The sequence below is a fragment of the Vanellus vanellus genome (assembly GCF_965231255.1).
Source record: "Vanellus vanellus genome assembly, chromosome: 17".
Classification (NCBI taxonomy): Eukaryota; Metazoa; Chordata; class Aves; order Charadriiformes; family Charadriidae; genus Vanellus; species Vanellus vanellus.
The window spans coordinates 6942465-6959242 of record NC_138922.1 but is presented as its reverse complement, the minus strand read 5'-3'; the positions used below and the strand labels follow the sequence as shown (position 1 = coordinate 6959242).

The 16778-nt window shown below is 43.9% G+C and overlaps 1 protein-coding gene across 2 annotated transcripts; it reads right to left on the bottom strand.

The window, feature by feature from the left end:
• Nucleotides 1-597: 597 nt before the first annotated feature.
• On the bottom strand, nt 598-15485 carry SRP68 (signal recognition particle 68; the record flags this gene model as incomplete). 2 transcript variants are annotated; one of them, XM_082492050.1, is made up of 16 exons in its annotated part: nt 598-1988; nt 2336-2388; nt 3249-3324; nt 3752-3881; nt 4118-4212; nt 4906-5065; nt 5376-5440; nt 5760-5858; nt 9170-9310; nt 9555-9637; nt 10011-10120; nt 10347-10429; nt 11201-11396; nt 12390-12503; nt 13060-13126; nt 15287-15485. In XM_082492050.1, 16 exons carry the CDS (start codon nt 15483-15485, stop codon nt 1761-1763), a joined length of 1899 nt encoding a protein of 632 aa, XP_082348176.1. In that variant the 3' UTR covers nt 598-1760. The 2 variants fall into 2 exon arrangements, with proteins under 2 accessions (XP_082348176.1, XP_082348177.1); XM_082492051.1 differs by lacking the exon at nt 15287-15485 and adding an exon at nt 14675-14746.
• Nucleotides 15486-16778: the final 1293 nt, after the last annotated feature.

Sequence of the window (16778 nt, the reverse complement as noted above, 5' to 3'; positions counted from 1 at the left end):
ACAGCCTACCCTTGTCTAAAAGGAAACAGACTTTAGGGGGGGGGAGGAGAAATCGGACATTCAAGACCACGTCTTCTAGAAATCATCACCTGAAGAATAAAGAGCGTTCAATGTTTCTCTTAGCTCTACACTTCCCCTTTCTCTTGTAAAATCCCCCTGGCAACCAAAGGCAAATGGAATTAGCTAGAATACCAGAAATGCCCATTTTGCTTCCATGTTGCAAAAATTAAACACAAATAAGAAGTTTCTCCTCCTTCCCTTACCTCTTTCTGAGCACAGAGTCCTCTTGAAAGTTTTGTACTTTGAGAACTCGCAAATCAGACCAACTCAGAACAAAGCAGCGAATAGTCATATTGAAGTAATGGGAACTGTTAATTCCACCCATTCATCTGACACGCACCTTCCGTGGAAAATTCCCACAACAACAACAATCTGATAATTTTAAACAATTCCTCCGTTCCCACCCCTATTAACTCTAATGCCTAAAAATGGAGAAACAACGTAAAATCAGGACAACCAGTGAACCAGAGTTAAGGCAGCTAGAACAAACTGCTATTTCAGTTTCCAGCTACAGACGAATGAAAACCCAAACATTGCTGGTAGAAACTTCTGAATACTTTATTTAGGAACAGTTCTGCCCACGTGCTATGTGTTTTTTTCCCCCCCGTTTAAATGATCACAATTATGAAATTACCTGTATTTTGAACGTGCCTATCACCATAGCACCTGGGCGCTTTATAGAAAAGCTGTTTGGCATGACAGAGAAGATCTATCACTCAAGAACCAGCTGGGCTCCTGTTGCTTATTCCTCATTTCAGGTATATCTACTGACCGAGGATGAAGAAAAGGCAACAGATGAACTCCAGAAAAATATCTTGTTTTCAGGCAAGGTTTAGATCAGAGACAAAAGGAACACAGAGAGACCCAACTTCCCGTGAAGAGCAAGTAGCTAATTCTAAAGCCACCCACGAAGGCAGTTTCCCAGGAAAAACCTTGCAGGAATAGGTTCTACACTGTATTTAGGTATTTAACAAAACGTGTATCAATAAAGAAGAATCTACAGGCCCAGAGTACAAACTCACGTTATACTTCACCACGACTGGGCTAACCATTAACATTTGGGAAGGTGTTTGCCACCCTTATCGATAAGGAAAGAGGCTCTATTTTGTCATTTCTGAACATCACATTTTTCAAAAACAGAGACACTTCTCTATACATAACTATATCTGCTTCTCAGTGGGGACTGGGAGTCACAAGAGAAGAGAAGTTAGCCCCCTTGGCTACTTCATTGCCTTCGTGTAAGCAGCCTCACCTTGCTGGTTTAGTTCCACATCTACTTTTGCCTCTGTTTTTCCATCACACCCGGATTTCTAGACCAAAATACCAAATTACAGTGTCAAATAATGGGGTGGAGGGAGGAATCAAATTATACCCATGCCCTGGTCCATGCTAAGTAGATGTGTACCGGCCCTGAACAGGCCACTGGTCACAAAGCAAGCTCCAACTTCCTCAAATAGAATGGAATTTCTCTGTGGTCCAGATTATTTTCAGCTATTTATAGTGTACGTATGTTTCCAAATAGATTGTCTTTAATATACTGAGAGAGAATGGTAAGTGCACAGACATATACACAGAACACAGGGAAGAAGATGGTAAAACCTCCCTCTGTTGGTTTCAGGTGCAGATATTTGTGTCCTAGAACTTCTTGGGAGCTTTTCCTTCAATACAGAATAAAACCTCTGTTTCTCAGGGGGTCCTGGTTAACTTTTGAATCCAAAGATGCCTTTTATATATCCTGTGAGGCCACTCTTGGCTTTCTGCTCCACCTTGTCCTCCAGAGGTGGGAAAGCAACATGATTAAGGGCCAGGTCAAAGAACAAGGGTTTGCATGGAATGGGCTGGAAGCCTGGAGGGAAGTGCACGAGGCTGACTTGCTTGCTGACAAGAGAAGGATCCAGACAGAAAGTCTCAAACCGTTCCGAGAGTGGCTGAAAGAAACCAATACAGAAATGCAAATTAAACACGTGTCAAATCAAAGCTGGCAAAGGTCAAACAAGCAAAGAGGATTAAGCAGCAACTGAGACAACAGAAGCTGAAGTTCCCCAGAGTGACATCTTAGGCCCTTGAAAAAATGATTTAAATCCCTGTCAAAGCATTGCTGTGGGATCTCTGGAAAACCTTCCCATGTGCTGGGAGAAAGCTAAATTAAAAAAAATGAAGATGCCACAGTAGAAGCTGCAAAGAGCTGCCTAGCTCCTGCCCAAGGAGCTCCACCCTTTCAGCCACCTTCAGGACTTGTGGAAGGAAAACAAGCCTAATAGCTCTCAGCTCTTACCTTGCCATCCTTGACCTGAGATGGAGACTCAGTCTCATGACTATCATTTGCATCTGCAAAATCGAAGAAAAAGTGGTAAGAATAACAGGCTAGATCTTGGCATAAAGTAAGACTGTCTCAGGAGTCAGCTGCCCTCTAAGTTTAGCTATGAACCTTGCTTTCTGGGACACGTAAGACAGTATTTTCAGTGGAAGCAGCTTGCTTTCTAGACTAAAAGGGTCATATATATTTATCTACAGCCATCACAGCTTTCCAGTGATGAAAAGATTCTCCTTCAAATTTCTGTGAAGATTGTCCTGAAAGAAGCAGAGATTCTGAGTTAAGCACAAAGCAGCAGATGATGAGAAGGCTCCAGTGGGGTCTGTTAAAGCAACACTGAAGCAATAAGAGACAAGGCAATCCATTACTTATCTTGGGTGTCCAGCAGCAGGCACAGCAAAAACAGCAGCCCAAGAAATTACAAAGTTAATTCATTCCCCCGAGTTCCCCTAACCTGGTCGACACTGACAAAGAGCAGAACGTCACTGCTCTCCTCTTTTTCAGTAGTTCTCCCAGCGAGGCAAAACTGTGATGAGTAAGGTCAACTTATCTGCAGCAAAGAAATTAAATGCTGAACAGAGTGTTCTGTGCAACATAGGTGCACATCCCCATGAAGCGTTTTCACATCTCTGAGCAGGGAGCAAGATGCCAAATATCTAGGCATTAGCTGTCTATGTCTAGCTGCACTAAACACAGCTAGAAAAAGCTAGAACTGGGGGGAAAAAAAAAAACCACAAATGTTTTCCAGAGCCTACACAGATCAGAGTGAAGTGGAAAAACACTTGGAACATCAGAAATGAAATAAAAGGAATGAAATAGCTGCAGGAGAATGATTCAAGAGATGTTAGAGCTCTAGTATAACTGTGCAACTCACCTAATATAGCTGCTGCTTGCAAGGAGTATTTCTCCGCATTGACTTGAGTGATCAGATCCTGAACATCAGGCAGCTCCTAGGTCATTAACGAAAGTTATTTGAGAGCCCAAAATGTGCCCGAGTTTAAGAGTTAGGGAAAAGGTAAAACCCGACAAAGAACTAAGAAATTAAGTCCTAGTGCTGATAAGCCTTCCCAGAAGAGGAAACGCTACAGCACAGTCCTTCAGGCACTACAGAAGTAGTATGACAGAAAGTGCAGATGTGAGAAACTGTGGTGAATTGTTATGGACTTGTTACAGCAAGTTACAAGTGGCCAGCTGAAGCATTTTCAGGTCACTAGAAAAATCTCTGCTATACTGTGTCAAGCAGTCACACTTGTATCACTCCCTACTTAAAGATCAGTCTTGAATTGTAATGGTCTGGCATCTAATTGACATTAAATACTAGGACAGAGCTTTTTCATAAATTTCAACTCCCTTCTACACACAGGATTTGGTTCCTACCTTCAAGCTGTTCGTATAAGCTCCAGCTCCTGACTGAACTTCGCGGGCATATTTCAGCACTCTTTCATATAAAACAAGAGCTTCGCTCCATTTCTTTACCAGGACATAGGACTGTGCAATGAAGAAACACCTGTAACAGTGAAGAGTGCCTCATTGACATGTATGTCATCCCTAACTTTTGCCAACTCAAATGACTGATAAGAGGAGATATTATCAAGAACTGGCCAGTTTCCCCTTAGTATCCAGTCTTTGTTTCACAAAAGGGCAGAGGAAACTGCATCAAAGCCCTGTACAGCACATAGAGCTTTGGAATAACCTTTGAAGATGTAATGCCTGATAAAGAAAACCTGGCTGTTTCTCAGTCACCTGTAAGCTTTGTACACAAGTGTCTTCAGTCCAATCTCTTTTTGGAAGTTCTTGTCCTCTTCTAGGCCAGGAAGCTGTGTCAGTTCCACAAGGTTCTGTGCAAGAGAGTGAGAGGAACAAATTCAGGCATTGTTTTCTTCTGAAATCTGCTAGAGTAAGAGAAAGCTGCCCCTTTTAACAAGTCAACAGTACACTCCCATGGAAATAGTTTCCAGTTTCTAATTATTAGTATGCTAACCTTGTGAAGGCCATTCATTGAAACTTGTGCAAGTTTGCCTTCAGGACAGATTTCCTGACACAAACAGGAATTAGGACAAAGACTCCTCAGATTTCACATGAAGTAATTCTTTCATAAGGCATTTCCCTTTCCCATTCGCAACTGCTTCAGCCACAGGCTCCCACACTTAATTGAAAATTTATGTGAGAAATTGAGAAACTGCTTATGAAGAACAAATACACTGTAAGTATTTTTAGCTGCTACTTTCTCTGGCCAGCAGAAACTAAGGCAGCTATCAGGGTGCTACATAAAATAGTCAGTAAAACTATTTTAAAACTGCATTAGAGCGTACAACCAAGGGCACCCATTCTAGCAGCATTTTCTGTTCACAACTAGAAGGGATTTTTTGTGTTTTATGTAGATGTTGAACATCTTCAACAAGGTAACTGTAGGTACTCAGCTGCTCTTCAGACTTCACGGGCAGTTCACTTGCACCGCTGTATTTTCTACCATAACTTTTTGTCTGAAAGTTCTCCAGTTAGCATAATCAGTTTTGTTTTCCCAGCATTACCTGCAAAATGATATCGTAAAGACGGATGAGGTCCTGAGGCCGTGGTGTGCGCTTGCCATCCTCTTCTGACCGCTGCTGCTGAAGCAGTGCCTTCTGCAGAGACTTTGCCATGCTCTCGTTGCGCTTGATGGCTGTTGACAGCTTGATGTAAGTCAAATAACTAAAAAGATAAAAATACCATTAGCAGACTGTCAGAACTACTCAGGCATTACTCTTTGTTCTGAAAAAACTCCTCCTCCCAGTCTAAGACGATACTAGTAGGGGAAAAAACATCTGAAAGGTCAATGTGAGAGTCTTAAGTAAAATGTTTTCAAAGCTGCATGAATCAGATCCATATCCGTACAGTCATCCTTTGAGATCTGAGGCCCAGAACAAAAACCCCATAAACCAAAACCAAACAAAAATAAAATCTTGACATAAGAACATGACTTCTTCACACACTAGTACAGGCAGCAATGTTTGCCCATTACCTGTGTAAGTACTGGATGTTGGACACCTTCCCAGAATCATTTTCCAGAGAGTGTTCCCGCTGCTTCTGCAGAGATTGGGGACAAAAAACTGCATGACTGACTTAAAACTGGCAGCCGAGGGAAGAAAACATCAGGAACAACTCAAGGTTTGGGTAAACCAGGGAAGTTACAACAGACTTTCAGGCAAAAGAATGAAGGCTTCTACATTGCTATTCACCCTCTCCAGTTCTGAAGAGAATAAAATCAAAGGTGACATGCACTTTTGGAGCTTTTTATTAAAGCAATCCCCGCCACTTTTACTGTTAAGCAATTTTAACAATAACAAATTAGTCCCAAAGAAACGTTACGTTGTTGAAAGTCAAAAAGCTGATATTTACTGCTTACCTGGTCTGGTTTCAGATCTTCCCGAACAGCCTGAATGGCATCTCTACACTCACTGAGTAAAGACTCAAACAAACGTTCCTTTGTCTCCTCATTTTCTGCCTAAGAGCAAAGGAAAGTTAAGCAGATTTTTATTAGAAATTTTTGTATTTTGCATTCTGCAATGCAAGAATTAACTGAGGAGATTAAACAAAGTTTCTCCCCAATTATAGCTTTAAGATCTATGGGTAGCTACAACTCCAATCTGTACTTGTCTGTAATATGTTCTAGGGGGCAAACTGCCAGAAATTGCGGGGAACATGGTCAGTGCTGAGACTTTCACAGCACTGAAGGCCTAACACACACAGCTCTGATCACCTGCAACATCCCTGCAACAGCTGCCCTCACAGCAACTCCCTTCCCTTCCAGGATGGCACCCACATTGCTCCAAGAACAGCTGAGGTTGGACTGCACTGTGGGAAAGGCCCAGTAACAGAAGAAGAGCTGAGCATTACTGAACTGGCAAACTACCAAATTAGACTGCTCTTGTTATGCTGATTTAACTTTTCTCATGTGGTAAGAACATGCAGATGATTATCTTTTCTACACTCCCACTCTAGTAATGCTCACAGTGGCAATAATTTGCTTGTTTGAAGCATTTTTTTAAAGTAACCCTGTGTTTTAGTAGCAAGATTGACTGAGTGCTTTTCTGCTGTCACAAGTTTTGTCAAAAAAAAAAAAAGCAGCTTTTGCCTTCTGTCCCAGAAACAAAATTTGAAAACAATTTTTAAAAGACAAGTTGAAGGCTGATCTCTGCCTAATGGACTGGCAAATCATGTACCAAATTAAACAATGCACCCAAAACCAAACTCAACTTCCATTCAGGTGACTGAGAAGGTAACTACACGGGGATCGCAAGACTCTTATAGAATCGGTAAGAGAACAATGCCCAGAAACAAACCTCAACCTTAGCAATCAAAGGAGGGATTAAAGCGTATCGGCAGTGTGTTATACCACATCCATGTCATGTAATAGCATAAGACGAACTTTGCTGCAACAAATTTGCAATTGCCCAAATGAATAATAAACTGTCTAAAAACATGTTCACTTGTTTATCTTCAGCAGAGCTCTACAGTCTCTGCCTCTCCTCTTTTCAGGTTTTCAAACCCATTAAGGAATATTTTTACTCCCTCACAAAGCCCCAGGTATCTTGACCTGAGATGAAGGCGTTTTTTGGGGGTTGGGTTGTTTGGTTTGGTTTTTTTTTTTTTTTGAGATTTGCTGCAAGAACTTTTAAGGTGGGACTAACTACTGAGAATAACCAGAGACAAGTCTGACAGCATTCTCAACCTCACCCAGAGGAGCACAACAATTTCACTGTATGCACAAAAATGAAAACGGACATAGCTAGATCATCAGTCAAGCACAAACAGAGACAGGGCTGGGCCATGCAGTGAAACAAAGGCTTTCCTTTCTAAATAAAAACTCCTAAGGTTAAACCGATTCTATGAGTAAACATTCACGTGTTCTGATTTGGGGGATATCAGATCATAAAACTGAGAAACAGGTGCTATGGCTGGTGATTTGAGTGCCCTGATAGAATAGCACAGGTTTATCTTAAAGGGATCCAGGGAACTGAACCTACTTCTGAAATGCTAGGATTGCTCACTTCTAATTTTTCCTTTGTTCCAAAACATGGCGTATCATCTCTGAAAGTTATTACCACCCATTTTTGCCACAGTCCTAGTTACCAGAGATGACCACAGAATTCTAGAGGCAATACCAGATAGAAGCACACTTTCGTCGCTCTGCCCTTTAGCCTTCTCACTTCTACCTGGTTAGAGTCAACGGGCCCTTGAAGTCATGTGTTCAAGTCTACAAAAAGGCTGACACAAGTAATTTTAAACTTGGATTCATACTTCAGTTTGGCTTATTTGTTCTGTTTCTCCCGTTACCAATAAGACACTGAAGGCAATGGTATAATTGTGCTGAGAATCTCCATTTTTGCACAGAACACACATTTGTGTTTGCTTCTAATCAAACCCTGAAGAGCACTGCTGTTATGTTAGGGTTTCAACTTAGTGAAGACTAGCAGAAAGGTGCCAAAGATCCCAGGAACCACAATGCGTTTAGCTGAAGCTGGACTGCCCGTCACAGCTGACACAGCAACTGCAGAATTGCTTTCATAAGGCCAAGTTTCAGCCCTCTGGGAATGTAAATACTGCTGCTGTGCACTCAGCTCTCACCACCACTAGTCGTGATCCAGTACCGCGAAACTCCCCTGTTTAGTCAGAGCTTCCAAGGAACACAAAGCAAGATGAAAACTAATGCAGATCACTGTTCTGCCACTGCTTTATGGAACAAAGGGGACAACTAAAATGAAAAGGTCCAACTGCTAGCATGGCAGGATAGAACTTTAACGAGGGAACATTGAACTCTAATCTGCACTTCCACCTGCTGGCCATACTAATGTACTACCTACTAAAAAATAAATTCAGCAACATACAATTTGTATCATTATGACAGGACTGATTAATGCTAACATTTCCTACCCAGCCATATCTTGTTTATCCTACTCACACTATCTCCTGCTTTTGCCCACTTGCCTTATACCTTTGCAGGGTTTTCTTTTATCACTTAAACTGCTATTTAGTCTCGTTATTCTCCTGGTGATAAATGCTTTTTGATGTTGCAAAAAGCCCATCTTTAGTGGCAACAAATGTTACTAAAGACGCTTTCACTGCCTTATCAAACAGCAAGGGTGCTGTATTCAGCCACTGGGAAGCAGAATACACCACCTGGGCACCATTTCCAAGGAAAAAGCTCCATGTGGAAAACTTGACTGCAATACTAAAGATGTGCATACTGTGTGCCACTGCAAGCATTTCAGAACTGTTACATTTGAAATTATTTTACATCCTGACATTCAGTAATCCTTTTCTGCTTGAAGAGAATACTATAAAACTCATAGCACCTGCTTCACCTTGCAAATTTGTTGCTGCAAAAAGGTGATCTTTTTTCTTTTGCTTGCTCTGAAGTTGGAGCATTTGAACAAGACACTTAAAAATATGAGAACGGTAATTCAAAACCAATTACTCTTAAAACTGTAACCTTCACTTCCAAGTGACTTACAAATAATAATGGTTATCACCCTGTCACTGAGAGGTAGCACTTCTGGGCAGAAGAACGTTCAAAAGAGCAGTAATACTCAGAACAGATCTCCCAAACTACCACTTAGTAGACTGTGGGAACTATTGCCAACTGACACTGCAGCTCTGGGTTATAGTCCATAATCCCACTTTTACCTTTCCAACCCCAAGTTTAAGAAAAAAATATTATTTAAAAGCTTTTAGTCCAGGTATCATGTATTACCTTGCACACTGAAGGAAAAGGGACAGTTAGAACATCAGCACCGGAGACGGCTTCTGGGTTACCTGAGCAATCGCTGCTTCGTTGTCAGCCAGCCCCAGCAAGAAGATCCTCACTTTATCTATCTTCACTGGCACAGTTCTCCCTCTCCACTCCACCTCACTCATCGTGGCTGCCTGCTTTGCTCGAGTTTGGGTAATCAGCGCCTGTAGAGAATGGACTGAACTTATGAGCTTGAACTTTAAGGTATCCAAAACCAAATCTTTCGAATTCACATTGGACTTGACTGTTTTGAAATCAAAGGGCTTTTTAGAGAAGTGTGGTTTCCCGCAGACCCCAGGCTTGCTTGCTCTCTTCTAATATGTTTTGGCTCTTGAACAGTATGCTGCAGCAATATTTATGCTCAGAGTGATAACGAATGTTTCAACCTGAAATATCCAAATAAGTTACCTCCAGTTTTTCTGCAAGGAGACCTTCAGTGCCACCAGACCTCAGTCTCATCTGCATCAACTCATTCATAGCAGACTGGTCACCTGAGAGAATTAAGAAATCAAGATCACAATTCCATCTGAGTTCACAAATTATTTTAATATAGAAAAATTAATCAGTAGATTTTATACCGGCAATTTGGGGACAAAGGGGATAAATCTCCAATTTTATTTTGACTTCATAAGCAAACTACTGCAAACTGGTACTTCGTCTTTTTACACAAAACTACATGCACTGTCACAAAATGAGTGTGTTTCTCCAGTGCTAAACTGCCCCAGAATGTGGGCAGAATTTGCCCAAAATATTATGGATTCACTCCAGTGTCACTTAGACCAGTATTTAACTAGCAAGTCAATAGTCTTTTCTTGTGAACAAGCCTTGCTCTTTGTTGGAGACTAGGTACTCCCCCTTCCTTACCAATATTATAGGCACAGTAGCGAATGTTGGGTGAGATCTCTTCCACACGCTGGTTATACAGTACAGCTTGTTCTTCTGTGAAAGCATTGGCCAGTTTTTCATATATGGTCCTACAGCAAAGAATATGTATTAACACTGCAGTATGGATATTTTTGTGAGATGCTATCTTAAGGGAAGAGTTTGTGTCTCTGCTCTGGGGGATGCTATTTCTTCAGTACTACCTCCCAGTTAAGTGCACAGTTAACAACTCAGAGTTGCTGTACACAGAGTATATAAACTCACTAGACTGATCCAATACTATTTACTAAATGAAATTGGTGAAGTGGGGAAACTCACTTGCATTTGTTGAAAGCCTCCATGGCTGCCTTCCACTCCTGGTGTTCAAAACGAAGCATTCCTGTGAGGTAAGCCATGTATGCCTGCAGATAGTGCAAGGGCAGGTTAATTTCCCCAAGACCACCAGCCTAGTTTGTACAGCCTTTAGAATGAAGGCTGCTGCGATGCCCGCAGTAAGCGATTAAGCCTTGCCCTTTTCATTTGGTCTTCCCACAGGAGACAACTGATTTGGATTATGGGTTACTAGCTGCCTACCTTTTTTTCTTTTAACTGACATTGCTACATTTCAAAGGAGATGAAAGCACAGACTATTCCTACTTCTTATGCAATTGACATGGCTCGCTGATGTCACAGAACTTTTTTTTTTCTCCCAGCAATAAGCTATAAAATGGCAGTTTAGTTAACCGAGTTCCACTGCAGCCCCTTGTTCAAAGAGGCTGGTGTCACAACACAATTGCTTTCTGCGTTCCAGGAACCAGACCAGGAACCAGGCTTGTGTTCTAGGTGGCTATTTTAGGACATTAAAAAAATAGATAACTCAACAGATAAGCGTGTTTCCTAGGCCGTGTTACATCGTCTTAGTCTCTCTCAAATCTTTTCACTTCTGCTAAACATACTGCTCTTTAAAGCAAGGACAACCACTTGGCCAGGTCCTTGCCTTGGCTGGTGTCACCGGTTATTTCTACAATTCCAGCAGCTGCATTAACACCAACTCCAATGGGAGACATTATACAGTTTGAGAACTGGTCAGTTTTGATTATCTACTGCTACATGAGATTAATCTCTTCACCCAAAATCCAAAGGCTTCTTGTTCAGCTTTTGCTGTAAGACAAGATCAAAGTATCAGTGGTTACCTGAGCTTCCAGCTTTGTTTTGGCATCTACTCTGTTACTTTCACACAGTCGCTCCAGCTCCTCAGCATGTTTCACAGCTTTGCGCAGGCGAGACAGCAAGTGAAATCGTTTGCGAGGCTCTGTGTTTGCTTCCTGTTTCAGCTGCATGGCATAGCTCCAGGCTCTCTCTGCATCCATCAGAATCAACAGCAAATACCTATGGGGCAGAAGAAGAATAATGAAAAAATTACGATATTCACCCAAATATTACCACATCACTACTAGTTCTTTTCCATGCGATCTGCAAAGTTTGATAACAAAAGTTCAGCTTGGTTAATAAGAGGGAGATGCTTTTATTATTTATTAACATTCTAAGCACACAAAGTCATATTATTCCTGTTTTCCACTGTATTTCTCACTACAGAAATGTAATTAACCAACCGAGGAAGAGAATTTGGTATCATTCTGTAGCACCATGGGCATTGTGAAGACAACGGGATTTATGATTCTAGGTCCCTCTTCAAACTGGTTCAATATGGCTAAACATGTCTGTTTTCCCACCAGCTAACGCTAGAATGCACCTGGCTTCTTAACAAGACAGGTGAGAACAGCACCATGTTTTCTTTTCCCCTTAAGAAAAGATGAGACAGTTGACACTTTAAGTGCTTCTAAAAGATGGGAAATGAGCCCAAGACTCTGGCTATTCTCCACATATTCTATCAGACAAGCATTCTGCTAAATTTTGAAAATATAAGTAAAACTTGCAATCCAATATTTCTGTTCAGAGGGAAGGGATGATGTCTCTAACCACAACCTTGCTGGCTACACCATTTACGTTATCAGCAGTCACGTGGCTACCTTGCAACAGATCTGAATAAGCATTTCCTCTTTAATATCAAAGTAATTTACTGATTATGGAAAGAAGCCGTTTTAGCAACTATGAGGGAAGAGAAGGAACTGGCTGTTGCTCCTCATTCTTCTCCCACTTGTTCACATGATGAAGCAGCATCTGAGCAGTGCCTCTTCCCCCACGCTGCAGCCTGAACTTTCATCTTTTATTAATATCAACAACGCACACCTCTGAAAAGAAACATTTCTGAGTATATTCTACAGAACAGTTTTCCACCCCATTCACATGAAAATAAGTTACTGAAACAAAAGAAACTATTCACTAATATAATGAATGCTCGATTACATCTAGTGACTGTACCTGTTGTCTGAGAGGATCTCTTCAGTTACTTTCTTCCCAGTGAATTTGTGCCTGTTTCCCATCTTGAAGTTGAGAGTTTTTCGGAGCCGCCTTAGCCTGCGGGAGCAATAACCCCTAAAGAAAAGACAACCACAGTCAGTTTGGCCAAAGAACAACTTTCTTCGTTCGCTGCTCTCTCAAACCAGAAAAAAAGGACTAAAGGCTGTGACAGGCAACATTTTAACAACTAAGAACTCCATATATGACACACAGCAAGAGCTAGTTCAGAAACCACTGGTTTACAGGTAGTTAATAGAATACAAGAAAGGTAAGAAGACATGTAATAATTCCTGATCTTGAAAAATCAGAACGATGTTCTCCTTACTGTCTAATTACGTATGTTTACTAAACACTCAGTTATGGGTGAGTATAGCCTCAGTGAGGTGTTAACAAACAAGCTCTTAAAGTGCAACAGAGAAACGAGCCAGTCTGTATCCTCCTAATTGGAACAGTCACAGCATGTTTTGTCTAACGAAAAAAAAAAAAAGAACGTGTACACTGCTTTAAATGAAGCAATCTGTCAAGGGGTATGAACTTGGCAGATCGTTTTTGTTGCCTGCTACAGCAGGCTTACATTTTAAAGTAAGCCAAGTCACAGTAGGAACTCAAGACACCCACACAGCTTACTAACCTGTACCGCTGGAAGTCTCCATGTCGCAAACCGTGCTGCTGCTGAGATTCCTTCACAATCTGAAGGACTGGGATTTATGTTAAGGCAGATTGACAGTACACTCTGTTACTTGTTCTTCATTCTACCCCAAAATAATGGAAGACAACTCTATGGGTTCCATTAAGCAAATGCACTTTGAACAAAGGGCACCCAAAAGCCTCCTAAAAATGCACAGCTGAGAGAAACGATGGTCCTAAAAGACCTCATGACTCCACTGCTTACTTCAGAGCTTTACGACTGTCGCCAAGGCCAGGACTGAGATGTACCACAAGCACCTCCTCTTACAATCACAAGAGTCTTGCTATTACTAGAGCTCTTTTCAGGATAATAAGCTATGCCAACAGACACATCTAGGCTAATAAAACTGACTGCCCTAGCTACGCTACACCACCCCCCTAGTCACACTTGTGACACAGTTTTGTTAGCAAAACTGAAATAGAGAAAAGCTTTCCTGCCATTAAATGTCCCATCTCTCAGGGAAAGAAGTACACTGAGCAGAATCACTGCTGCCTTTCTCACACAGTTTCCACAAACTGGTTTCTGAACACAGAGAACCTCATAAAAAGAGATTTTAGGAAGTATTCAGGGGGCTTATCTTCTACTCAATTTTTTCAACACATTTATAGTCTTACTGTATATTCCCGTAACAAGTACTCCATGACAGAATGCACTGGCCTGTGACATGCAATAGCATCACTCCATGATTTCATATTTCTGATTTCTGTGCACCCTGTACTTATTTTATTCACTTAGTTACACTACCAAATAAAATCATGCCATATTCTGGTAAATTTACTGATGTTATTCATTTAGTTTACAAGGCAGATTATTTTATGAAATAAAGTTCCCATCATAAACAAGAAATCTCTGTGCTGTATGTATTTATATCCCAAGATTTCCCTTTTAAACTTTACCAAGAGGCCTTAAAAAAAACCACAGAAACAAAGCCAGACTATACAGTGACCCCATCAAAAGAAACACTATTACTACAGCCAGAGAAAAAGAAGCCACCAGACTTTTTAAGTCTAAAATAGCAGATCTCTATCAAAGTGTTTTCTTATCATTACAAACTAAAGAGACTTTCTTTTAGATAAGTATTAAAAACCTGCATCAGTAGTTATTATACTGAATTAGTTTGCATTCATAGAACAAACAAGTCAAACTGCAATGCCTCAACACAGCTCAGGGCACACACTTCTCATCCTCGCTGTCTACCTAAGACTTTTTTTCAGACTGTCTTTCAGCCTTTGCAGTTACTCACTAAATTCATATCCCCATTTTATTTACCTTTTCACTGACTTAGGTATTTCTAACATTACTAGGGCAATTACTATGTCTCCATCTTACTCTACAGTTATTTTTACAACAACCTGCCATATGCTAAATGGAAAACTGCAACCTTATTTCAGTTGGGTTTCCCTCTCACCCAGAAGATAAAACTCAGCTCTATCACAGCTGTGCAGCTGGACTGCTTTCACATGCAAGTTTCACATACAAAAACACCACGAGCTTTACACGCCACATCACATTTGAGAAGTGCTAAATCTGGAAGAGCCAGCCTGCCATCTCAGCGTACCTGTTAGATTTATTCTATCCACTATTGCCCACTTCAAGCATTAATATTACTGCCAGATTACTGACAGCCTGCTCTTATCTGCAACACGCAGCCTAGTGCAGAGTTCTGCTTTGAAGGCTGACGACAGCTGCCACGCGGTTCGGAAGGAGAAGCTGCAAAGGTAAAGCACGAATGCACAATTCAGAGATGCAAAGCTGACCCCCCGATTCAATCCAAATCAAACCCTCGCCGCCAGGGCCGGCGCGGGTGCCTCCGGATTAGCCCAGGCCGCCGCATGGCCCCTCTCTCACGCCAGCATCGCCCGGCACCGCCGGGGCCCCGGCCCCAGGGCTCACAGCCCGGCTCTCGCCTGAGGCGCGGGTCAGTGCGGCCCGGGCGGGCCCGCCGCCTTCAGCACCGCCTCTGCACAAGGGCAGGAGAGCCTCCACCGCCCCGCCCGGCCCTCTCCCGCGGGGAAACGGAGGCGGCGGTGCCCGCCCGCCCGGGGCCTACGAGCCCCCGCGCTTCCCCACAGCGGCCGCCACGTCCCCCCGCCGCCCACGGGGCCGGGCCTGCCACGTCCCCCCCCGCCGCCGCCGCCGCCGCCACCACCACCACCGCGGCGCAGGATGCTCTCCAGGCCCAGGCTGTCGCCGAGGCTGCCGGCCTGCGGTCCTGCTGGCCTCTCGTTCTCCTTGTTCTCCTCCGCGCCGCTTCCCGCCCCGCCGCGGCCGCCGCCGCCGCCCTGCCGCTCCGCCGCCATCTTGCGCCCAGGCCGCCGCCGCCGCGATGCATCATGGGCCGGGGGAGGAGAAGCACGCGCCAAGGCCATGGCGAGCGTCGCCGCCGCGGGGGATGACGGGATAGGGGAGGACCCGGGGAGGCGGGGGGCCAGGAGGCGGCCCCCAGGAGTGGCGATGCGGGGTTGTGGGCTGCCCACCCGGGACTCACAGGATTTGGATACATTTTCCACACACACTCGGCTGGATCGGGCCCTCCCGCCCCCCTCATCCAAACCGGGGTTGACCCCTCAGCTCCCAAATAAGCCCCCAGGATGGGGCCTTCCAACCCCGTCCCCCTCCTCTGTCCCAGGGCTGATGCCCCAGGGTCACCCCCCAGCCCTGACCCCTTCATCCAGCCCAGGGCTTACCCTCCAGCCCCCAAATCAGCCTAGGATCGGGCCCCCCAGCCCTGTCCCCCTCACCTACCCAGGACTGACCCTCCCCAGGCCTCCCCACATCCCCACTCAACCCCTGGCTCAGGGGCTGGCTCTGCCCCGCTCAGCACCAGCTGCACAGCTGAAACTCAGTGGAACCGTGTCTTTCCTAGTAAAATAAGCATGATTTGGGGGTGTAGGCTTGGAAACCCTAATGCAAAGCTGCTCTGCAGGGCTGGCTCTGAGGTTTTCACCCCTGTGAGGGATCGAGCAAATGGCGGCACCTTCATTAACCAAAGCATCCCGGGACAGGACTGAGGACGTGTCCGTGGCTGCCAGCTCAGCTGCAGCCCTGGGAAGCCAGGAGTCTTTGCAAACGGCAGATGGTGGGATGAGCTGAGATGGCTGACCCCAGGCTGCGGAGAGGCAAAGGCAGACATACCCCCCTGGTACTCAAACTTCCCCCAGGTGCCTGTTTGTGGGAGTAGGGACTTGTTGGGCACTGCAGGACCGATCCTGTACCCGGCCCATGCAGGGCCGTTCGTGCTGCTGCATCAGTCCCAGGGGAGCCTCTCCTTCCCTGAGCACCTTCCCGGGACATCTTGAAGGGTGCTGGTCTGGGCAGCCCTTTAGGAGAGTAGGTTTAAACTCCCTCCGGCCAAGCACTAGCCAAAATCTCTCAGCCACAGCATCTGTAGGGCATGGAGCAGGAAGCAACTTCACCCCCATTTGATTGTATACCTGGTGAAAAAAAAAGACCCTCTGTTGTTATTCAAAAGCCTCAAACACATCCAAACCCAGGAGCACTTCCCTGCAGCTCTTTAAAGGTAGAAACCCCAAGGGAAGCAGTTAAGACCAGATCTTCTTGCGCAAGGGGTTTAAATATTTGAACCAAACTTAGAGATACCTCTTTAGGGACAAACACCAAGCTGTTTTCTGAATACCTACTGTCCTGAATACTTGTGCAAA